Here is a 25084-nt window from a genome sequence, read left to right on the forward strand (position 1 = left end):
TCTCTTTTTTCATCTTAATAGTAAGACAAAAACTAAACTCTCATTTTTTGCCTCTCTCTTGCACACAGAGTGAGAGAATTTTAACTACCAAAAATGGGTGGATTTGGATAAGGTAAGAAGTTAAAATTAAAACATTTCAAAACTGAACCCAACTTTTCAAACCTCCAACTATTATGTAATAAAAATATGTAATTTTTAAAATTGTATTGTTTTGCTCAAAACATAGTTTTGCACAGCTATTACAGCTAATAAGAAAACATTTTGAGTGATTTGTGGGGACAAGATAACAAGCACTACATAGTGGGATTACAGGGAACCTTTAGAGGTCAGTTTATCAGATTTAAATCAAAGCCCTATTTGAGTGCCACCTTTTTCTGTCATAAGGATAAGAGCCACACTACTTGCGGATGCTTTAATACGTGGTTATCAATTGGAATGTTTACATAGTAGTTTCAGTGGAATTGCACCAACACATTGTTTACATTGATGAGCAGGCTTTATAAAATTATCAAAAAGGATGTAAATTACAGATAAAAATACCATGACTATGGAACCTTATCTTAGAATATATTTCTTCAAATCTCTACCATGCCATGATCCACATACCCAATTTTGTAAATTTTAAATGCTTCTGCTCTAAATCTGACTCTTTTTAAAAAATTCATTCATGGGATGTGGGTGTTGCTGGCTGGGCCAGCATTTATTGCCCATCCCTAGTTGCCATTGAGCAGGTGGTGGTGAGCTGCCTTCTTGAACCGCTGCAGTCCACATGCTGTAAGTACACCCACAGTGCTGTTAGGAAGGGAGTTCCAGGATTTTGACTCAGCGACAGTGAAGGAACGGCGATATATTTCCAAGTCAGGATGGTGAGTGACTTGGAGGGGAACGTCCAGGTGATGGTGTTCCCATCTACCTGCTGCCCTTGTCCGTCTAGATGGTAGTGGTCGTGGGTTTGGAAGGTGCTGTCTAAGGAGCCTTGGTGAACTCCTGCAGTGCATCTTGTAGATAGTACACACTGCTGCTACTGTGCATTGGTGGTGGAGGAAGTGAATGTTTGCGGATGTGGTTCCAATCAAGCAGGCTGTTTTGACCTGATCAGTGTCAAGCTTCTTGAGTGTTGTGGGAGTTACACTCATCCAGGCAAGTGGGAAGTATTCCATCACACTCCTGACTTGTGCCTTGTAGATGGTGGACAGCCTTTAGGGTGTCAAGATGTGAGTTACATGTCACAGGATTCCTAGCCTCTGACCTGCTCTTGTAGACATAGTATTTATATGATGATAGTTCAGTTTCTGGTCAATGGTAACCCCCAGGATGTTGATAGTGGGAGATTCAATGATGGTAATGCCATTGAATGTCAAGGGGTAATGGTTAGATTCTCTCTTGTTGTAGATGGTCATTGCCTGACACTTGTGGTGGCGCAAATGTTATTTGCCACTTGTCAGTCCAAGCCTGGATAGTGTCCAGGTCTTGTTGCATTTGGACATGGACTGCTTCAGTATCTGGGGAGTCATGAATGGTGCTGAACATTCATCAGCGAGCATCCCCATTTCTGACCTTATGATGGAAGGAAGGTCATTTATGAAGCAGCTGAAGTTGGCTTGGCCTAGGACACTATCCTGAGAAATTCCTGCAGTGACCTCTTGGAGCTGAGATGACTGACCTCCAACAACCACAACCATCCTCCTTTGTGCTAGGTATGACTCCAACCAGCAGACAATTTTACCCAATTCCCATTGACTTCAGTTTTGCTAGGGCTCCTGGATGCCACACTTGGTCAAATGCGGCCTTGATGTCAAGGGCAGTCACTCTCACCTCACCTCGGGAGTTCAGCTCTTTTGTCCGTGTTTGAACCAAGACTGTAACGAGGTCAAGAGCTGAGTGACCCTGGCGGAACCAAACTGGGCATCAGTGAGCAGGCTATTACTAAGCAAGGACTGCTTGATAGCACTGTTGATGACCCCTCCCATTACTTTACTGATGATCAAGAATAGACTGATAGGCCGGTAATTGGCCAGGTTGGATTTGTCCTGTTTTTTGTGTACTGGAAATACCTGGGCAATTTTCCACATAGCTGGGTAGATGTCAGTGTTGTAACTGTACTGGAACAGTTTGGCTAGAGGCGCGGCAAGTTCTGAAGCACAAGTTTTCAGTACTACTGCCGGAATATTGTCAGGCCCCATAACCTTTGCAGTATCCAGTGCCTCCATTTCTTGATATCACATGGAGTGAATCGAATTGGCTGAAGACTGGCATCTGTGATGCTGGGGGCCTCTGGAAAAGGCTGAGATGGATCATCCATCAGCACTTCTGGCTGAAGATTGTAGCGAATGCTTCAGCCTTATCTTTTGCACTCATGTGCTGGGCTCCCCCAGCGTTGACGATGGGGATATTTGTAAAGCCTCCTCCTCCAGTGAGTTGTTTAATTGTCCACCACCATTTATGACTGGATTTGGCAGGACCGAGGAGCTGAGATCTGATCCATTGGTTGTGGGATCGCTTACCCCTGTCTATCACTTGCTGCTTATGCTGTTTGGCACGCAAGTAGTCCTGTGTTATAGCTTCTCCAGTTTGACACCTAATTTTTAGGTGTGCCTGGCGCTGTTCCTGGCATGCCCTCCTGCATTCTTCATTGAGCCAGGGTTGATCCCCTGGCTTGATGGTAATGGCAGAGTGCAGGATATGCCAGACCATGAGGTTACAGGTTGTGTTCGAGTACAATTCTGCTGCTGCTGATGGCCCGCAGTGCCTCATGGATGCCCAGTCTTGAGTTGCTAGATCTATTTGAAATCTATCCCATTTAGCACGGTGGTAGTGCTAGTGATGGAGGGTATCCTCAATTTGAAGGCGGGACTTCATCTCCACAACGACTGTCACTCCTATCGATACTGTCATGGACAGATGTATCAGCAGGCGGGTTGGTGAGGATGAGGTCAAGTATGTTTTTCCCTCTGATTGGTTCTCTCACCACCTGCCGCAGACCCAGTCTAGCAGCTATGTCCTTTAAAACTCAGCCAGCTGAGTCAGTAGTGGTGCTACTGAGCCACTTTTGGTAATGGACATTGAGTTTCCTACCCAGAGTACATTCTACACCCTTGCCACCTTCAGTGCTTCTTCTAAGTGATGTTCAACATGGAGGAGCACCGATTCATCAGCTGAGGGAGGGCGGTACGTGGTCATCAGTAGGAGGTTTCCTTACCCATGTTTGACCTAATGCCATGAGACTTCATGGGGTCAGGAGTCGATGTTAAGGACTCGCAGGGCAACTCCCTCCCAACTGTATACCACTGTGCCGCCACCTCTGATGGGTCCATCCTGTCGGTGGGACAGAACAAACCCAGAGATGTTGGTGGCATCTGGGACATTATCTGTAAGGTATGATTCCGTGAGGATGACTATGTCAGGCTGTTGCTTGACTAGTCTGTGAGACATCTCTCCCATTTTTGGCACTAACCCCAGATGTTAGTAAGGAGGACTTTGCAGGGTTGACAGGGCGGAGTTTGCCAATGTCGTTTCCGGCGCCTAGGTCGATGCTGGTGGTCCATCCAGTTTCATTCCTTCATTGTGCACCGTGTATCTACATTGGATCTGTATGATTGCATTTGATGCTTTGAAACCCTGTTTTGTTCAGCCAAATTAAAATTGTGTTATAGTTTTGTAGCTTGTGTTGAGCCATTGCTTCAAACCACCAATCGTCTTACAACATGACAATAGCAGCCCTCTTCTGCCCTGCATGTGCATGCCAATTATCAGCATGTTAACAAAGACACCAGCACTGCACCATCACTTTTCCTGTACGACTCTCACCTTCATCGGGAACAAAGCTACGTTAGTAAACACTCTGTTGACTGGGATGGTAATACATTGGTTGGCTGCCCATACTCTATAAATAGATCATAAGACTAAGGTGGCCTTGTCTCATAGCAGCATCCTGCTTGATGCACCTCCCACTTGTCACCAGTGTCGTACTCTGAGGAGGTAATGTTCTGAAAGATGACAATATCATGCAAATACAACTCCTTGTTGGTTTCATCCTTGCCATCTTTTCCGCCATCATCTTCCCTTCCTCTGGAGCCTGTTATTGAAGTAGATCTGCAGGAAAAGAGGGTAGAGATGAACAATGGATGAACATCGCCCCCTTGGGAATAAAGAGACAGAAGGGGGTGAAAGGTTGTACCTATGTGGCGCTGCAGAGAGATGCCATGGCAACAGTGCAAGTGCCCAACAGAGGTGCTTAGAACCTACCTGTGAGCTGAATGGCCTTGCCTCAAAGTAGGTTAAGTACTTAATTCTGGGAAATCCCCCTCTAGTGGCTTGTCTGTGCTAGTCATTAAATGTCAATTGGTCCACAAAAAGATAGAGTGAATGAAGATAAGGCTAGCAATCAAGAATTGTGTGCCAAGTAGCTAGCAAGAGGTGAAATAAAAGGTGTGCTGAAATTAGGGTATTAAATTGGCGGTAGGGATTTTAGGGTTGTGGGAAATGAATGACTGTTGTGAGGGGAACTGCACAACCATAACATCAGATGCTGAGTTGGATCCCCCTGAAGAAAGAAACATCGTGAATAGTTAGTTGTGGAAGATTTTCTTTAGGAGGATGAAAAGTGTGCAGGTACCCAGGGTGGGCAATGAAGAAAAAGGAAAGGAGGCAGTGTGTTACCTTGTTGAAGATATGGAGCTTCCTGTAGCACTGTTCTACAGTCTTGGGGGTGTGGGAATTAGTAGTCAGTTAATAGTCAGTCCCAATGAAGCCTCCCTCCAGTTGGCACAATTGACAAGTGTTGGTGAGTTGGTGCCTTGACTTAAATGCTCCAAACCCCTTGCAGCTTTAACTGAATGACACTGTGCTTTCTTCTTTTCTGGCTCACTGCCACACCCGGCTGCCTTCAGGCATTCATAATTCTGCCCAAATGTATTAAAAATATTGATAATACATACAGTGAAAAAAAATTGAGAGAGAAATGAAAGAGTCAAGCGTTGTTTTTCTTGCTCGCTTAAAGCCTGGTGTTCTGAAGAGCACGGGTAAAACAGTGCATTCGCGGGGTGCAGAGAAGTTTCTTGCTTTTACACCGATGGGCATTCAAATCAACATAAGGATGAAAACATCTGTCTACCTCCATCTAGAGGCCACCAGTGGAAGTTTTGGAGGAAATTTCAAGCTAGAGATTTCAGACGTTTGTCTGATCTGTGCAAATACAAATATTATGTCAATCCCTCATCACTTCTCTAAAGAAGAGAGTAAAGGTTAATTGGTAAGATATAGTTAATCTGCTCTTTTTTTCACTTCTTAGCTGGTAGCTTAAAGAAGCAAGAGCAAATTCTTGGGAGCATGTCACCTGTCTGCCCTTTTGGTTGCCTGTGGACTAAATTGCCAATTGCAATCACATCTGAATTACATTTCTTTTCAAGTGCAAATAAGAAATATTCTTGTGCATACACTCTAACAATACATCTTTATTTGTTATGACCTGCTTGTCCTAGCCATTAACACTGAAGTCCCTAAAATTGATACTGGGGTTGGTAGCATGGTGGTAATGTTGCTAGATTAGGAATCCTGATACTCTGGAGGTATAAGTTTAAAGCCCGCTATAGGAGTTTAAATTTAATTAATAAATCTGAAATAAAATGTTAGTCTCATTCCTAACGATCATAAAACTACAAAATAGTCATAAAACAAAACATCTAGTTCACCAATGACCTTCACAGTAGGCAATCTGCTGGCCTACCAATGACTCCAGACTCAGAGCAATGTGGTTGATTCTTCATTGCTCCCTGGAATGCCCTAGTGAGACATCCAAATCTATCAAACTTATATCGGGAAAAAAAAGCACCATTTGTGTACATAGACTGCAGGGTGGTTTGCAAGGGCAATTAGGGATGGACAATAAATGCTTGCCAGCAATGCCCACCTCCTAAGAATGAATAAAGAATATATGCTTTAATAAGTTTAGGTAATTAAAGCACATTGTCGGGTGATTGTAGGTGGAATTTTCTAACTTTGGAATGCTTGATTGGGAGCAAAGAGTGGAAAGTTATTCCGTTCTTCAGCTCATCTGCTGCAGCACAAACTTGACTGAGCCTGTCTGAAACCTTCTCATCGAGCTTTCTATTCCCTTTTGGAGAAGAATTAAATATGTGTTAATAATGATTCAGTCAATTTTCAGCATATTTGAAATTAAGATTTAATTTTATTACAGATTGCATGATGTTCAGCTGTCAAATACCACAGAACAAAATCAGGAGAGTTGTTAAAAATTGAGGTCTGACTTTCAAACTGATGGAAAATCAGTTTGAATTTCCTTGAGGAAAAATGGGCTAGAACTTCCACATAATGGAAGGTTTGATTCAATTTCTTATCGCCTTCCATTTTGGAATTAATAATTTGCAGACACAGCAATAGGAATAATTAAGCTTCCTAATTAATTTGAAAAATATAACCAGTAGATTATCATACTGATTAATAGTAACAAATCACCTAGATCAGATGATGCATATCCTAAGCTGCTAATTGAGACTAAGCAAGAACTTTCAAGGCATCACCTATCACTGTGGAGGTATTACTGAGTACTGGTTAGCACTTGCAGGGCAGAAATCAAGAAAATGTCAGGACTGATTTTCAGGGCTTTGACTTGATGGGAATGAGGTGGTAGAGGGCCAAAAATTAAGATGCACCACTCACTGTCACATCTCCACTCATGTCCAGTCCACCTGCTCCTCTCAGTTACACATAAATCACCCCCTGCAATGCCCAACCCTTTGTAGTCCCTTCCTCTGGATCACCTCCATCCATTTTCAACCACATGGTGGGCCCCACATTGAAACCACTAACTTGTATGCAGCTTGAAATGCACCAGCATTTCAGCTAACAGTGTGAAAATTAGGCCAGATCAGGATATAAGGTTGGGCCTTAGACTGATTCCATCTGGGGGCTTAGCAAGATGGGGTGAAATCAGTTTCCAAACACCAACTCTATTATAGTTTAGCAACATTATTTTTAAAAGAACAATAAATCAAACAGAGGCAAGTATAAACCCATTAACCAGTAAAGTATTGTTCTTTACTTCTCAGGAATAGTTTGGAATACTGTTATAAAGCAGTAACTTACTAAGAAATTTTGAGCTGGATTTAGGTGAACTTCCTGCCTAACAAACCACCTTGACTTTTCCAAAGATGCAACAGATTAAGTTGGTGGTGGAACTCCAATTACGTAGTTAGTGTGAATTTTCAGAAAGCTTTTGTCAAGGTTCCATGCAGACGATTCCTAACTCAACTAAAAACGCTTGAGAACCATTGTGGCAATTCCCGTGAAAACATACATATTACGAATGTTCAGAATGATGTCGAATGATCAACCGGGTGACCTAAATTATAATCAGGGTGTGCCTCAATGGACGGAATGCCCCTTTTCCATGTTCACCTTAAGACACTGAAGAATTCCTAAAACTGGATGTAGATTTTTTATTTCTTGGCTAAACTTGGCCAATGAGCTCTGTTTTCATGACTGACTTCCCATATTCCATTCATTTAAAATTTATTACACAATAAGTAAAACAGCTATTACAATTTTAGGTATGTTTAATTGTTGTTTGTTTTTCAAGGGCTCACAGCTGCATCCATAAGTGATCTTGTCCTGTATGATCCAGAAGTTCTGTGTCTTTTGTGATAATCTGCCCTTGCACTATTGCTTCACCTGAAGGTTAACCATTGCCCCAGTTGCAGTTATCCACACACTGGATTTAAGATAGTTACATGTCATACAGCCATTATTTGGATTGGTCCGGAAGATCAAATCACAGACCCTTTTAAGACTGTAGCAACCAAAGTATCTACTTCTGATTACGGGGATTACATGAAGCAAAAACGGTAAATCCTACCGAGTAAATATTTTTTAAATCAGTTTCTAGGCAAGCGTATTATTTTTATTTTGTGATCTTGGGAGTTGAACGGGAGATGAAAATAAATGTAATGCTGGCTTTTACATTGCAGGACTTTCAAAGTTTAAAAAGAACCAGAGATTTGCAGGAAAAGGCTCGATTTGAACCTTTAAAAATCCCTTCGCTTTCAGGTGGCCAACCAAGTTGTTGAGATGGGATATTTGAAGAGGGGCTGATCGAACACGCAGAAAGTACTGTGTATGCATCTAGCAACACGATTTATGTCCGAATCTATTCTATGCAGTTCACCAGTACAAAAGTCACCATCAAGCGATTGAAATAAATGCACGTAATTAGGTTCTAGTTTATAGGAACCGACTGTGGAGGCGACCTAACTGCACCCGATTGCAAGATCAACAGAATTCCATGAAAGCATGCATTTCTGCCCACAATTTTCCCTTTCATATCCAGTATTACACATCAGTGGCTCTTAAATAAGATCTTCACTAGGGGGGCAGAATTCGCTTTTGCATGTATGAGAATCTGGAGTTTAGATGCAAATAGTCAGGAACACATTAAAGTGAAGCCAACTGAGGCCATCACCACCAAACATGCAACAAGTCTGAGACTTGTTGGGTTCCTTTGAATTAAAGGTTCCAGGATATGGAATATTTTCAACGCTGTCTACAAATAATAGCAAATGTGTAACAAATCAATACCGCTTGGGGTGTGGAACATTACCGCAGCATTGTAACATATCTTCTGCGCTTATTTATAAACGTGCTTGCTTCTCCCTCTCTCACTCACTCACACTTTTTTGATTGACGCAGCTATTTTGGCCGAACCCCAAGGTCTCCAAACGTAGCGTCAACACTTTCAATTGCCAGATGCACTCAGTAGCCGAGGCAAGAGGCGGACTGCACGCTGCTCTGGTATCGCAGTATGCAAACCTGAATTTGACAAAATGGTTGCAATGTGATCACTAAAAGTCGGATACAGCAAAATAAATAAAAGTGAGTGCCGTGCGATATCGACGAAGGAAGAAGGGATTTTTTTTTTAATATTAAACACAAAGGCAAGACAGCGACTGGAATCTAAACTGTCGGACCCGTGCTGGATTACTCAGGAGTGCGAAGTGGGACAGAAAAGTTTGTGCGATTCTTTTGCAGTGCCAATTCTGTGGGAGTTTTTGCTGGATGAATATACTTCACCTGTGCTTTTTTAAACCAACAAGGAGATATTAGCCCAGGCTGTACTTTGCATCGCTTTGGCAGTAAGTATCTGGTGCAATTAATGATAAAGTGAAGCACTTGAAAACAAAACTCGATGTTACTGAAGTTCGGCGAAAGCTTCCGATCCACTAATTCCGATTAACTTTTGCGCCCCACATGTTCGGAGCCCAGTGCTCGCTCAGTTCGTGACACTTCTCGTCCCAGGAATAGTTTGCCTTTGAGGCAATAACAAAACGAAAAAGGGGGAATCGGCGCACTTTTTGTTTTGAAAGTTGGAAAACAAGCGGATCGTGTTTTGCTGTACCTTGCGGCCGCTTCTCGGCAATTTTGAGCTAAAAACAATCGGCAAACATTTCAGCTGCGGGGATCTATCTGCCTTGGAGAGCCTTTCTGAAGATCCACGGTGTTTCATCGGGTGGAGAGGAACCAGCTTTGATTCAAGCATTGATCAGCTAAAAAAAAACTAAGAATACAATTACCACTGGAATTGCAATTCGGAAATCACAGTGCGATTTAAAAAAATTAAAAAAAAAACTACCTATTCAGTGTCTCTTAAAAAGAAAAGTATTTAGTGACTGCAGTAATTTCGGGGAAGGGAAAGGAAAGAAAAAAAACCCACGATTGCAGTGCAAATATCTTGTCACGGACGCGAGAGAATCAGGGAGGAGTTTAATATATATATATGGGATTGCACTAACAGCGTTAGTTTGTTTTCTTGTGAAATGAAAGGATTTGACCCGTGATTTATTATATCGCCATGTGTGGAAAAAAGTAATGCTGGCAACTCCCAGTGGTTGCAATAAAACTGTGCATCTAGCCTCAAATCGCTTGTGAACCATTTAAAAAAAAAATTCATTCATGCGATTGCAGATGAAGGAGGAAAGTGAATCAAATTACGGGATTTTGAGCGTTGTGTCTGTTTCAAACCTTCCGATTTCTTTTCCTTCTTGCAAATGCATTGCGGAAGCCAGCGGTCCACGCTTGTATTTTAAGCCTCCCAAGCCAAAAAAAAAAAAAAATTTTTTTTTAAAAAAAAATCATAAATTAAACCATTTTGCAAATCTCCCTCCTCTTGCAAAGAAGACGCGCGATGGAGACGGAGAGTCTTTATGGGAGTAATTACGGCGCGCGGCCCGCTCTGGAAGCGGCGGGCGCGCAGCGGCAGGGGGCGACCTTCCAGAAAGTCTTCCAGGCGGCGTGCGCGCGCGAGCACAGCCTGCTGCGCGCCGCTGAGCCGCCGGGCGCCGGCACGCCCTGCGCCCCGGACCTCGCGGCCTCGCGGGAGCGCGCGGAGGGCGAGGGCTTTGGCGCCTTCTACGACGCCGCGTGCCGGCAGAGCGCCGCCATCTTGAGCCAGCCGCCGCCGCCGCGGGAAGAGGCGGCGGCGGCGGCCACGGTGACGGTGGGTGGCGGTGGTTACGGGCACTCCCCGTTCGTCGTCCGGACGCTCTTCAACACCTCCGCCGACCTGTGTCCCGACCGAGAGAAGGGAAGAGATTGTCGTTGCGACGGTCATGACTTCGAAGATCGCGAGCTGGGCGGCGATTACCCCTCAGAGAGCGAGTTCAGCGGCAGTTGCTCCTACTCACTGACCAGCGACACAGCTCGGGAGCTTTGCAAAGCCGTTTCGGTTTCAATGGGCCTTAACATCGACAGCAATGAGCTGGGGGAACTGCATTCGCCCTATGGCCCCAACGGCAACCAGAGCAAGAGGGATTGCATGTTCTCCTTCCCTCCCACTAACAGTAACACGTCCATTGGCATCGACAGCACCATGGCAGTGCCTACTGATGACCCATGCCCCGGCTCCCAGAACATGAGGCTAGCCAACAGGCTGGAAACTGGTGATGAGCTTGACAGAGGGGGACTTGGGGAGTCAGAAAACAGCGTATATTCCACACAGTATGAGATAGCACACTCAAGAAGGGAGACAGTTTGCAGAGGATTAGTTGAAGACGCCAACGCCAATGAATGTATCGCCAGGGCCCAAGAAACCAAATCCATTGGTGGAAAAAGCCAGGCGACCGATTATACCGACAAGGATCATAAGCAATGCCACTTTGACAGAATGTTTCCAAGTAACTATGATCACGACCAACCTTCCTCTGAAGAAAGCACCTTGTACAACCTGTCAAATAGAATTGGCTTGAGAGATGCCGATAACTGTGACCTTAATAATGGCAGCTCACGCCATGCCCAGTTTGGTTTAGCTACAAGCATTAAAATTAAAATAGAGGAACCCACCACCATGGACCACCGCAAAGCGTTTTCTCCTCAGTGCAGACACATGGACTGCACAGCCACACCACTTTATGGATCCACGCCGTCTTGGTGTTATATTGAGAAGGGGAGTTTTGAGAATGACTATGGTGGTTCTCCTGAATATCCAAGTAATGATTTAGCAGTTCGGGATAACGTTATTACATCTGATTCGTGGTACTCAAGTGGACTGCTAGATAGAGTGCCACATCCAGCTTCAGGCCATATTAAAAGTGAAATGGATAGCTGGATCGATGGATACTACAATATACGGTAAGTCAGATCCAATTGAATAATCCAGGTAGAGATGGTGCTTAAGTAGATGGTCAAATTTGATGATTGAGAAAAGCTCACGTGCAGATGTGAATTATGAAGTTCATGATTGCGGTTAACCATTTCCAGCATTGGGAAAATGTATACCGATAATAACAATATGAACTTTTCTTGAGTCTGTAGTACCTACCATTGCAGAATATGTTTGATCTGCCAGCTGCCTCAGCAACATTTAGAAAATAAACTTAGAATTTCTTGCACTATTCTTATCACTTAACCATATTAAGTTTCTTAGTATATCTGGGAGTTAGCTTGAACATGTAACTCTTGCAATGTAAACATAAGGGACTGAAATATATTCCACTTCACAGTGGTTGTATTACTTCAGTAAATCCAGCAAGGTGTAAGTAGAATGCTACACCTTGACTGTGTCTGAATGTAGCAAAATAGTACTGCAGAATGCAAACGAATTGCAGGGTTGCTGTTGTTGCGTGTGTGGGATATTTTTCATATTGCACTATATGTAATCAAAATGCTTTTATGTAATCAAAAGGTTTTTATATAGAGAAAACTTGTATCTAAATAACACACATGCACAATCTAGTCGAGGGTTGGCTCTACTGTAACTGGTACTTGAACCACAATCCCATCTCAAAAAAGTGTGTTTACATACAAAACTTTTCTACTGTGCCTTTTTTAAAAAATGAATAGCCATGTTGTGAATATAAGTCCAAACATTTTAAAGAGCAACAACTCTTTGACAACGATTTCAGGCATTAACGATGTGAAGTGCATTAAATTTGCTGGAAGTTTGAGTACAGTTATTTTATTGATGAAGTGCAGTGGTAGATTCATGACAGCAAATAATGACCAATCGAAACAGGGTAATGTGGGAACTGTTTTTTGAAAGTAAAATACTGAAAATGCTGGAAACCTGGCATTAACAGAAAAGGCTAGAAATGTAGGCTACAGGGATGAAGATTTTTTGTTGCAGTCTCATTTCTAAACAGTTCTAAACCCACAAGATAAAACTGGCTCATAATTACTAGTACACTTTGCAATACAAAAACTAGGCAGTCTCTTCTTGCCTGTAATTTGAAATTAACAATTTTTTTTCTTTCTGACAGCTTTATGATATGTCTGTCTGGCTACTATTTTTGCATTTGCCCTGTGCCGAGTGTTTGGAAAAGTGTCTGTCAGTAGGGTGTGAAGCATGTTGATGCTTTTTAGTGACTGTCTCAAAGTTTGCAAACACTTGAGCACTGTAAAACACATACTGAGCACTTTGTGGTCTGCCAAAAAATTCCCGTTTATAAAAAAAAACTGATTTGATTTTTTTAAAGTTCATGAATAGCGATTATTGGGATTTTCAGTATAACCTACAATATATTCATGACATGGATCCAGATTCGGGATTTTAAAGGTTCAGTTTCAATGGTCGAGAATTCCTTCTCAAAACCTGAGCGTAGAGAAGTAGATTGGTGACATTGGGACAAAGAGAATTGGTATGTTATTGAACTGAAATGGAATTAAATGATCCATCCATTGAAACTGGTATAATTAGCTGGGATGATAGGTAAATTTTGTTATTTTAATTCAGACACTTTCCAGCAGGTAGTTATACAAGATGGTGGGAGAAACTGTATTCTTGCTGTTGTCTGGTAAAAATGCACTCTTGAAAGGACAGTAGCTGGTTCAGTTTTTATATTCTTTCATGGGATGTGGATGTCACCAGCAAGGCCAGCATTTGTTGCCATTCCTAATTGCCCTTCAACTGAGTGACTTGCAAGGCCATTTCAGAGCCAACCACATTTGTGTGGGTCTGAAGTCACATCTAGGTCAGACCAGGTAAGGACAGCAGATATCTTTTCCTAAAAGACATTTGTGAACTAGATGGATTCATGATTACTGAGACTAGCTTTCAATTTCTGGCTTCTTTATTAATCAAATTTAAATTCCACCAGCTACTAAGGTGGGATTTGAACCCATACCCACAGAGGATTTACCTTACTAGTCTAGTGACATTACCGCTACACTACAATCTCCCCCTCTTCTGGAAAAGTCCAAACAGGAAAGGAGCCAGAAAAAAAAGACCCAAATGATCAAAGTCAGTTTATGAGGAATGTTGTAGGACACAAATATTGCTTAGGCCATTCTACCGCAAGAAGTGAGCTGGGTTGACCAATGGCAATAGTGATAGCGTGAAGTGGTTTAGTTTTGCATTTATGAAGAGGGACTAAAATTTATAATTTTTTATTAAGGATGAAATTACCATCAAGATAAAGAATAGTTAGAAGAAGCCAGTATAGACGTTTGAGCATGACAACCTCGGAGAATTTTTGGAGCTAACAGACATGGTAGATAGTGAAAATGCAATGTATGTTGAGTATATGAACTTTAGGAAAGCCTTTAAAGGTATCATATGGAAGATTACCAGAGAAGATTAAGAGAGATATGGAATTATGGGGAGGATAGCAAACTGGATTAAAATTGGTTAGAGGGCAGTTTTTAAGATAGTCTGGAAATGATTTTCCACAAGGTTGAGCTGTCATGACACTTCTGTTCACTGTCTATATCAACGATTTGGACATAGGCCTAGAGGAAATGGTGGAAATTTTCAATTAATACAAAAGCATGAGATGGAGTTAATTCTTTAGAAGATCAAAGGATATCAATATGGTGAAATGGACCAAAAGATTGCAGAAGAAATTTAATGCCAGTAGAAAAAAGCAGCTATTACACACCAAATGGAACTAGGCTTGATGCTGTGGGGCAGCAGACAGATTGAGCAGTTTGTTAGGACTTTGCAAGCAGCCCCTCACTTTGATAAGGCTACAAAAAAAAACTAACGGAACTTTAGGTTTTGTTAAAATGGTATAGAATACAAAAGCCAAAGCGTGGTTATAAGCCTGACTAAAACCTTATAAGATCTCAGTTAAAATGCCGCATGCAGTTTTGTGTTCCACGCTACAGAAGGATATTGATACTAGGGTGGCCTTGTCTCATGGCAATGATTCAAGTAGAAGTTAAAGATGTCTTGGCAGTATTGAAAGACAACAAGAAATTTTGTGTCCTGGCTCATGTTTCTCTCTCTGCCAATATCACCGAAACAGATTAACTGATTGTTCATTGCTGTTTATGGGAACGGGCTGTGTGCAAATTGTTTGCTGTAATTGCCTAAGAAATAATGCAAACTATAATTAATGGCATGTGAAGTGCTGTGGGATGTTTCTGAAAAATTGAAAACTGCTTTATAAATGCAGTTTTTTAAAAACATTTTTGGCTTGAACTAAAATTCATGGCTAGCTAGTCTGAAATCTAGGATCATTGCAAGGTGACGTCTCCTTAACCCTGCTTTGGAGAACAGTAGAAGTTTACATAATTAACTCGATTTATGCCTTTATTAATACAAACTGAAGGCACTGTTGAAATTTTAAAGTAAAATCCTAATTGACAGCAATAATGAAAATATATGAAAAACAAATTTCATTTTGGTGAAACTTTTTGGAAACTTTTGAAGGATGAAATCCATTTTACTAACAAATTTCCAGAAAAATGCTCGTTCCTTTTAAGGGTTGACATTTAACATTTTGATTATACTTGAACGTTAAAATTTTGCATTTAAATAAGTTGGAGTCTTACATAGATTTAAAAATTGTGCATTTCTTCTTTGTTTTGGGGAAATAGGTGAAGCTGGCCATGCTGCATTTATTATAGTTGTTCTGCAAGGGTTTAGTACGAACATACAAACATATGAGTTAGGAGCAGGAGTAAGCCAGTCCGCCCCTTGAGCCTGCTCTGCCATCCAACAAGATCATGGCTTATCTGATTGTAACCTCCCACCTAACCCCTTGTTTATCAAGAATCTATCTACCTCTGCCTCAAAAATACTCAAAAGACTCTGCCTCCATTGCCTTTTGAGGAAGAGAGATCCAAAGACTCACTCTAAGAGAAAATAAATTCTCCTCATCTCTGTCTTAAATGAGCAACCCCTTATTTTTAAACAGTGACCCCTAGTTCTAGATTCCCCCACAAGAGGAAACATCCTTGTCACATCCACCCTGTTAAGATCCCTCAGGATCTTAAAGGTTTCAATCAAGTCGCCTCTTACTCTTCTAAATTCCAGTGGATACAAGCCTAGACTGTCCAACCTTTCCTCATAAGACAACCCACCCATTCCTGGTATTAATCTAGTAAACCTTCTCTGAACTGCTTCTAACACATTTACCTCCTTCCTTAAATAAGGAGACCAATACTGTACACAGTACTCCAGATGTGGTCTCACCAGCGCCCTGTAAAGCTGAAGCATAACTTCCCTACTTTTGTATTCAATTCCCCTTGCAATAAATGATAACATTCTATTAGCTTTCCTAATTATTTGCTGTACCTGCATATTGGCCTTTTGTGATTTATGCACTAGGACACCCAGATCCCCCTGAATCTGAGCTCTGCAATCTCTCACCATTTAGATAATATGCTTGTTTTTCATTCTTCCTGCCAAAATGGACAATTTCACATTTGACCACATTATACTCCATTTGCTAGATCTTTGCCCACTCTCTTATCTATGTCCGTTTGCAAGAGTTTTTATCTATGTCCCTTTGCAAGAGTTTGCAAGAGTTTTTTAGATAGATAAAGGGTAAGAGAGAAGCATAAGTGGACATTGGGCCGCTGGAAGATGACGCTGGAGAAGTAGTAGTGGGGAACAAAGAAATGGCAGAGGAACTGAATAGGTACTTTGCATCAGTCTTCACGGTGGAAGACACGAGTAGTATCCCCAAAGTTCAAGAGAGTCGGGGGGCAGAGGTGAGCATGGTGGCCATTACCAAGGAGAAGGTGCTAGGAAAACTGAAAGGTCTGAAGGTGGATAAATCACCTGGACCAGATGGATTACACCCCAGAGTTTTGAAGGAGATAGCTGAAGAGATAGTGGAGGCGTTAGTGGTGATCTTTCAGGAATCACTGGAGTCAGGGAGGGTCCCAGAGGACTGGAAAATCGCTAATGTAAACCCCCTGTTTAAGAAGGGATTGAGGCAAAAGATGGGAAATTACAGGCCGATTAGCCTGACCTCGGTCGTTGGTAAGATTTTAGAGTCCATTATTAAGGATGAGATTTCAGAATACTTGGAAGTGCATGGTAAAATCGGGCAAAGTCAGCATGGTTTAATCAAGGGGAGGTCATGCCTGACAAATCTGTTAGAATTCTTTGAGGAGGTAACGAGTAGGTTAGACAAAGGAGAGCCAATGGATGTTATCTACTTGGACTTCCAGAAGGCCTTTGACAAGGTGCCGCACAGGAGGCTGCTCAGTAAGATAAGAGCCCGTGGTGTTAGAGGCAAGGTACTAGCATGGATAGAAGATTGGCTGTCTGGCAGGAGGCAGAGAGTGGGGATAAGGGGGTCCTTCTCAGGATGGCGGCCGGTGACTAGTGGAGTTCCACAGGGGTCAGTGTTGGGACCACAACTTTTCACTTTATACATTAATGATCTAGATGAAGGAACTGAGGGCATCCTGGCTAAGTTTGCAGATGATACAAAAATAGGTGGAGGGACGGTAGTATTGAGGAGGCGGGGAGGCTGCAGAAGGATTTGGACAAGTTAGGAGAATGGGCAAAGAAGTGGCAGATGGAATACAACGTGGGGAAATGTTAGGTCATGCACTTTGGTAGGAAGAATAGAGGCATAGACTATTTTCTAAATGGGGAGAGAATTCAGAAATCTGGAGTACAAAGGGACTTGGGAGTCCTAATCCAGGATTCTCTTAAGGTTAACTTGCAGGTTGAGTCGGTAGTTAGGAAGGCAAATGCAATGTTGGCATTTATTTCGAGGGGACTAGAATATAAAAGCAGGGATGTGCTGCTGAGGCTTTATAAGGCTCTGGGCAGACCACATTTAGAATATTGTGAGCAATTTTGGGCCCCGTATCTCAGGAAGGATGTTCTGGCCCTGGAAAGGGTCAGAGAAGGTTCACGAGAACAATCCCAGGAATGAAAGGTTTAACATATGAGGAACGTTTGAGGACTCTGGGTCTATACTCGATGGAGTTTAGAAGGATGAGGGGGGGGATCTGATTGAAACTTACAAAATACTGAAAGGCCTGGATAAAGTGGACGTAGGGAAGATGTTTCCATTAGTAGGGAGACTAGGACCCGAGGGCACAGCCTCAGAGCAAAGGGAAGACCTTTTAGAACAGAGATGAGGAGAAACTTCTTTAGCCAGAGAGTGGTGAATCTATGGAATTCATTGCCACAGAAGGCTGTGGAGGCCAGGTCATTGAGTGTATTTAAGACTGAGGTAAATAGGTTCTTGTTTGGTAAGGGGATCAAAGGTTATGGGGAGAAGGCGGGAGAATAGGGTTGAGAAACTTATCAGCCATGATTGAATGGCGGAGCAGACCCGATGGACCGAATGGCCTAATTTCTGCTCCTATGTCTTATGGTCTTTGTAGCCTCCTTATGTACTCTTCACAACTTACTTTCTTTCCTGTCTTTGTGTCATCAGCAAGTTTAGCAACCATACCTTTGGACCCTTCGTCCAAGTCGTTTATAAAAATTGTAAAAAGTTGAGGCTCCAGTACTGATCCCTGTGACACACTACTCATTACATCCTGCCAACCAGCAGATGACCCATTTATGCTTACTTTCTGTTTCCTGTTAGCTAGCCATCTTCTATCCATGTTACCCCCTATACTATCAGCTTTTATTTTCCACAATAACCTTTGATGTGGCACCTTATTAAATGCCTTCTGGAAATCTAAGTACAGTACACCCACCAGTTCCCCTTTATCCACAGCACATGTGACTCCTTCAAAGAACTCCAATAAATTGGTTAAACATGATTTCCCTTTCACAAAACCATGTTGACTCTGCCTGATTGCCTTAAATATTTCTGATTGCCCTGCCATAACATCTTTAATAATAACTTTGAACATGTTCCCTATGACAGATGTTAAGCTAATTGGCCTGTAGTTTCCTGCTTTTTGCCTCCCGCCCTTTTTGAATAAAGGAGTTACATTTGCTATTTTCCAATCTAATAGAACCTTCCCCGAATCTAGTGAACTTTGGAAAATTAAAATCAACACATCAACTATCACTTTAGCCACTTCTATTAAAACCCTAGGATGAAGCTCATCTGGACTCAGGGATTTGTTAGCCTGCAGCTCCAACAATTTGCTCAATACCACTTTCCTGGTTTTTATAATTTTCCTGAGTTCCTCCTCTTCTCTGTCCTGGTTTACAGCTATTTGTGAGCTGTTATTTGTATCCTCTATAGTGAAGATTAATGCAAAATGCCTGTTCAGTTCATCTGCTACCAATCTATTTTCCATTATTAATTCCCCAGACTCACTTTCTATAGGACCAATGCTCACTTTGTTAACTCTTCTTTTATTTAAATATCTACAGAAATCCTTACTATCCATCTTTATATTTCTAGCTAGTTTTCTTTCGTACTCTAATTTTTCCTTCATTAATCTTTTGGTCATTATTTTATGTTCTTTATATTCCGTCCAATCTTCTGACCTTCCACCCGTCTTTGCGCAATTATATGCCTTTTCTTTCAATTTGATACTGTCTTTATTTAACCATGGATGGTGGGTCCTCCCCTTGGAAATTTTCTTTCTAGTGAGCGTTTTCCTTCAGCCTCAACAGCCCTTATAGTGATTGTGTTCCTATACTAATGTTGAATAGACGATTCCAGGAGACTAAGCTGGTAGCAATGAAGGTGTAGCAATATATTTCCAAGATAGCATGGTGTGTGACTTAGGGTATAGGAAGAGAGCGGGAGTATGGCATTAAGTTAGAGGATCAGCCATGATCATATTGAATGGTGGAGCAGGCTCGAAGGGACGAATGACCTACTCCTCCTCCAATTTTCTATATTTCTATGAATTTGGAGTTAATAGTGTTCCCACAATATTGCTGTTCTTGCCTTCCGTGGTGACAGAAATCACAGTGGAGTGAGGTGTCATTGAATTATACTTGCTGAGTTTTACAGTACCCCCTGTAGATTAAGCATTCTGCAACCACAATGCACTGATGGTAGATGGGGTGGATATTGAGTTTGCGTGTGACAGGGGACACTAAATAAGGAAACGGTTCTGCATTGGATGTTATTGAGGGTTTTTGGGTGTTGTTGCATCTACACACATATGGATCAGTGTGTATTCGATTACACTTGTGACTTGAGCCTTGTATATGGTAGGAATCCTTTAGAGGTCGGGAGGTGGGGCATTTCTTGGATAGTATTCAGCTTCTGTTCTGCTCTTCTTGCCATGTTGTTGATATAGCTGATTAGTTGTGCCAGATGTTGATAGTGAGAAACTTGGTGAAGACTGCCATTGAAAGTCAGTGGTCAAGGTCACTGGACTTCCCCTTGCTTGAGATAGCCATTATCTGCCACAAGTCAGCTCATGCTTCACGTGTGCTACGTCAGTCTCAAATAAGTTGGAAATGGAGTTGAACACTGTTGAATTACCAGTCATCAGCTCCACTCCTGAACTTATGATGGGAAGATTATTGGTGAATCAACTGAAGGTGGTTGGGGTGATGATTAGCCTTCACCAACACTGCCACCTTCAGTTGTTTCTGGTTTGACTTTAGTCACTGGAGGGCTTTTTGGTCCTCATTGACCTCACATTGTTCGGCTCCTTGGTGATATTCTTGGCCAAATGCTGCTTTGCTGTCAAGAGAAGCTATTTCATGTTTCTATTCAATCCAGTGGGGCAAATTGATATTCATGTTACAAAACTAAGCTCATCTGTGATTTTAATTTTGTCATTGGAATAGGATTTAGTCCCATTTGATTGAATAGAAATGTAAAATAGCAAAAAAGTTAATGAGCCAGATTTTACTGACAAAACAGGTTAATGATGAATGCACAAATGGTTCAGCAACATCTGGTGAGGAACAGATGCATATTAAATGCAAATATCCAAAGGTTGTTGTTCGAGCTGTGCCTCTCTGCTGTTAGCTTCATGAAAACATTATTTCGCTGTCTACCTCACTGTCAACATGCATTGAAATGCATAAGGTTGTTGTATTTGTATGGTAAATATGAATTAAGCCGTCCATGGCTATTTAGGTCTTGTAATTACAAGTGTAAACACCCTTTTAACAATGCCATTAGTGTAAATGATTGCCAATCAACCTCTTTGGCATTGAAAATGAACTAATATAAGTGTGGAGTCTCATTCCTTCAGTTTTTGAGCTTTTTGGGGAGATTAAAAAATGGCAAATTTTAAACTAATTTTTTTTTACTTTGTCTTTTGTGAATTGTCACTCTCATAATCCAATTCTTCTTTCTCTCTTTTCATTTCTCTTTCAGTACTTGATGTATCATGAATTTACTCCTTCTCAGCCATTCAGCTGTTTATTTTCCAATCCTTAAACCTTATTGGCTGCTGAGTTACCCTTTTAGTTTCTGGTTCAATCAGCTCAACCTGTTTCCCTTGCTGCGTCAGGAACTAAATGGCCCAGATCTTCTGGTCTAGAACATAGGAACATTGGAATAGAAGGACTTAGGAGCAGGAGTAGGCCATATGGCCATTCGAGGCTGCAGCGCCATTCAGTAAGAGCATGGCTGATCTGGTTGTAGTCGCAACTCCACTTTCCTGACTGCCTCCCCAAAATGAACTCTCGACTCCCTTTACTATTAAACCTATCTAACTCAGCCTGGAATAAATTCAATGACCCAGCCTCCATTGCTTTTTTAAAATTTGTTCATGGGATGTGGGTGTTGCTGGTTAGGCAAGCATTTATTGCCCAGCCCAAATTGCCCTTGTTCAGTGAACCAGATGGATTTTTACAACAATCAACAATGTCATCATTATACTTTTAATTCCAGATTTTTATTGAACTCAAATTCCACCCTCTGCCATGGCAGGATTCAAACCCAGGTCCCCAGAGCGTTACCCTGGGTCTCTGGATTACTAGTCGAGCGACAATACCACTACGCCATTACCTCCCCCTTAACTTACACTATTTCCTTGTTACTATTATCAATTCTCCAGACTCATTTTCTAGAGGACCAACACTAGCTTTCATTGATCTTTTCCTAATTAAATACTTGTATAAATTCTTACTATCTGCTTTTATATTGCTAGCTAGCTTTCTCTCAAGCTCTGTTTTCTCCCTTTTTAGCTTTTTAGTTATTCTTTGTGGCTGTTAAAATCTGACCAATCTTCTGACCCACCACTAATCTTTGCAGATTTTTACAGTGTTTCTTTCAACTTGATACAATCTTTGACTTTCTTATTTAGTCACGGATGACTCATCCTTCTGAGTCTTCCTTTCTCATTGAGATGAATCCTTGTTGGGGGGCTATTAAATATCTCCTTGAAAGCCTGCCACTGCATCTCTACTCATCTACTTTTTAACCTCGTTTCCCAGTTCCCGGACCGTCGGAGACTGAACGTATGACCCAAGATGCATGTCGGGATCCTGTGGAAGTCCTGACGCACTGACCTCCGTGGGAATTGCCCAGAAGTTTAAACTTCCTTTGGGTAATTCCCCTGCTTCCTGGGACCCTGCACGCATGTCTCTGACTCTGAGTTGGAGTCAGAGACTTTAAACAGTTCTTTGGGACTTAACTGAATAGTTACCCAGGAAATGTTAGACAGAAAAATCCTAGTCTAACTCCTGGATTACTAAAGAACTGACACCCCATTCACTCACATTGAACCCCCTTCCCCCTGACTTCTCCAATACACCCTTGACCATCTGTCTACCCCCGATCCAACTGGATGAACCCTAACCACCTGCCACCCTACCCACCTGCCACTCTATCCACCCCCCACCTCATCCACTCGCCACCTCGCCCACCCGCTACCTCACCCACTTAACTCACCCACCCTACCCACTTACCTCACCCACCTGCCAACTGACCCACTCATCACCTCATCCATCTGCCACCTCACCCACTTACTGACCCTGTCACCCTACCCATTCACTCTTTCAGCCACTCAACCAATTCACCTATTCACTAACATTCACACTGGACATACTATATGGCAGTTAGTGCCGTAAGAAGGGGGCACGTCTTTTCTTTCCCTTGGTGCTACAACGCTGCGATGAAGCTCTTCGATGGATGCTGCACTCCGCATTTCTGGAGAAGCCGGGCTTGGAAGACCCCGGCAAGAAATTCTGAGCAGTGTCAAAGTGTGGAAAAGTTCAAGCAGAGTGGAAATCCAATGATGATTGCCACTCCACGGAAGATCAGGGCCAATGTTTTGCCTGAGTAAAATCTGGCCCATCATTCTTCACCTATGTCTTCCACATGCTGCTATTTAACCTAGTGCTGCTATTTAGTCCAGCTTTTTAAATGTGGCCATAAAAATCACAAGGAATAATTATTTTTAAGATGTTTTGATGCTCATGTCAGATGTTGAACTGGCAACCCTTGTCCTCGCACTTGACATAAGTTTGCACTTCATAGTTGGAACCATCAGTTTTTGTTCTCTGTTGCAAGATGTCCTGCTTGGTAAATTCTGTGGAGGGAAGGAAGTTAAGGGCTTTGCTCTAACTGATGCAGGGTTTGTGTAGGCAGAGGTCAGGTTAAAGTATTCCAAGTTTCTAATCATGTAAAGTGTGTTAGCATTTATATTGTTGGGAAATATTTTTGGTGCCTGTCTTAGTATAATGTGGGCAAATGTGAAAACATTCATTTTGGCTGGAAGAATGAAAAGGAAGTTTATTGTCGAATGGTGAGAGATTGCAAGCTCTGAGATTCAGAGGGATTTGGGTGTCCTAATGCATGAATCACAAAAGGTTAGTATGCACGTACAGCAGGTAATTAGGAAAGCTAATAGAATGTTATCATTTATTGTGAGGGGAATTGATTACAAAATTAGGGAGGTTATGCTTCAGTTGTACAGGGCATTGGTTTTTTACATTCAAGGGACGTGAGCTTTGCTGGCTGGGCCAGCATTTATTACCCACCCCTAGTTGCCCTTGAGAAGGTGGTGGTAAGTTGCCGCCTTGAACTGCTGCAGTCCATGTGGTGTAGGTACACCCACAGTGCTGTTAGGAAGGAGTTCTAGGATTTTGACCCAGCGACAGTGAAGGAACGGAGATATATTTCTAAGTCAGGCTGGTGAGTAACTTGGAGGGGAACTTCCAGGTGGTGGTGTTCCCATCTGTCTGTTGCCCTTGTCCTTCTGGATGGTAGTGGTCATGTGTTTGGAAGATGCTATCGAAGGAGCCTTGGTGAATTCTTGCAGTGCATCTTGCAGATGGTACTCACTGCTACTACTGTGCGTCGGTGATGCAGGGAGTGAATGTTTGTGGATGTAGTGCCAATCAAGCGAGCTGCTTTGTCCTGGACGGTGTCAAGCTTCTTGAGTGTTGTGGGAGCTGCATTCATCCAGGCAAGTGGGGAGTGTTCCTTCACACTCCTGACTTGTGCCTCGTAGATGTTGGACAGGCTTTGGGGAGTCAGGAGGTGAGTCCCTAACCTCTGACCTGCTCTTGTAACCACAATATTTAAATTGGTGAGACCACATCTGGAGTATTATGTACAGCACTGGTCTCATTTAAAGAAAGATGTAAATGTGTTCGAAGCAGTTCAGAAAGGTTCACTAGATTAATACAAGAAATGAGTGGGTTGTCTTAGGAAGAAAGGCTGGACAGGTTAGGCTTGTATCCACTGGAATTTAGAAGAGTGAGAGGCAACTTAATTGAAACCTTAGAGATCATGAGGGGTCTTGACGGGTGGATGTGGAGAGGATGTTTCCTCTTGTGGGAGAACTAGAACTATGGGCTGCTGTTTAAAAATAAGGGGTCGCTCATTTCAGTCAGATGGGGAGAAATTTTTTCTGAGTGTTGAGGGTCTTTGGAACTTCCCTCCTCAAAAGGTGGTGGAAGCAGAGTCTTTGAATATTTTTGAGGCAGAGCTAGATAGATTCTTGATTAAAGGGTGGCGGGGGAGGGTGCGGGTGAAAGGTAGGCAGGAATGTGGGGTTGAAGTTACATTCAGATCAGCCATGATCTCATTGAATGGCAGGGAAAAGGTTGTTTGCATGAGGTGGTGGTCTTTGTTTTATAATTGCTGACCAATCTTTGCCAAAATTAGCAAACAGGTATTTCACCCCACCATGACATATGAATGATTCACAAAATATGGGGATAATGTTCACGACTTTCTGCCAGGCCAAGGTAGCATGTCGAAAGTGCCTGCCTTGATTCCTCCTTCTCCCTCCCACACCACCATCCCCCCCGCCCCCCCAGCCACCACCATTTCCTGCAATCTCGGCCTGGTGGCACAGGACATATCTGCCTGCCATCCATGAAATTCAAACCATGTGTATGTCCTTTTGTTGTACTTCCTGTGATTTGTGGCCTTTCAAGGACAACTGTTGGGAGAACCCTGGACACCTGGGCCTAACAGTGGTAAAGAAATTTATTTTGGCATGAGGACCTTTTATAAGTCAAAGAAGAACATCAGAATTAAAA

At 42.3% G+C, this 25084-nt stretch overlaps 1 protein-coding gene across 2 annotated transcripts in view; it reads left to right on the forward strand.

Moving 5' to 3' along the window:
* Nucleotides 1-10189: 10189 nt before the first annotated feature.
* The window catches only part of LOC144683961 (androgen receptor-like), a 314903-nt gene continuing 300008 nt past the window's right edge, over nucleotides 10190-25084 (forward strand). For both annotated transcript variants that reach the window (XR_013577371.1, XM_078547586.1), the window contains exon 1: nucleotides 10190-11637. Coding sequence is in view for 1 of the 2 variants with exons in the window: in XM_078547586.1 (XP_078403712.1) it covers nucleotides 10196-11637 (1442 nt within the window). In the remaining variant the exon portion in view is untranslated. The remainder of the gene's footprint in view (nucleotides 11638-25084) is intronic.

Source organism: Cetorhinus maximus, chromosome 8 (assembly GCF_964194155.1).
Source record: "Cetorhinus maximus chromosome 8, sCetMax3.hap1.1, whole genome shotgun sequence".
Classification (NCBI taxonomy): Eukaryota; Metazoa; Chordata; class Chondrichthyes; order Lamniformes; family Cetorhinidae; genus Cetorhinus; species Cetorhinus maximus.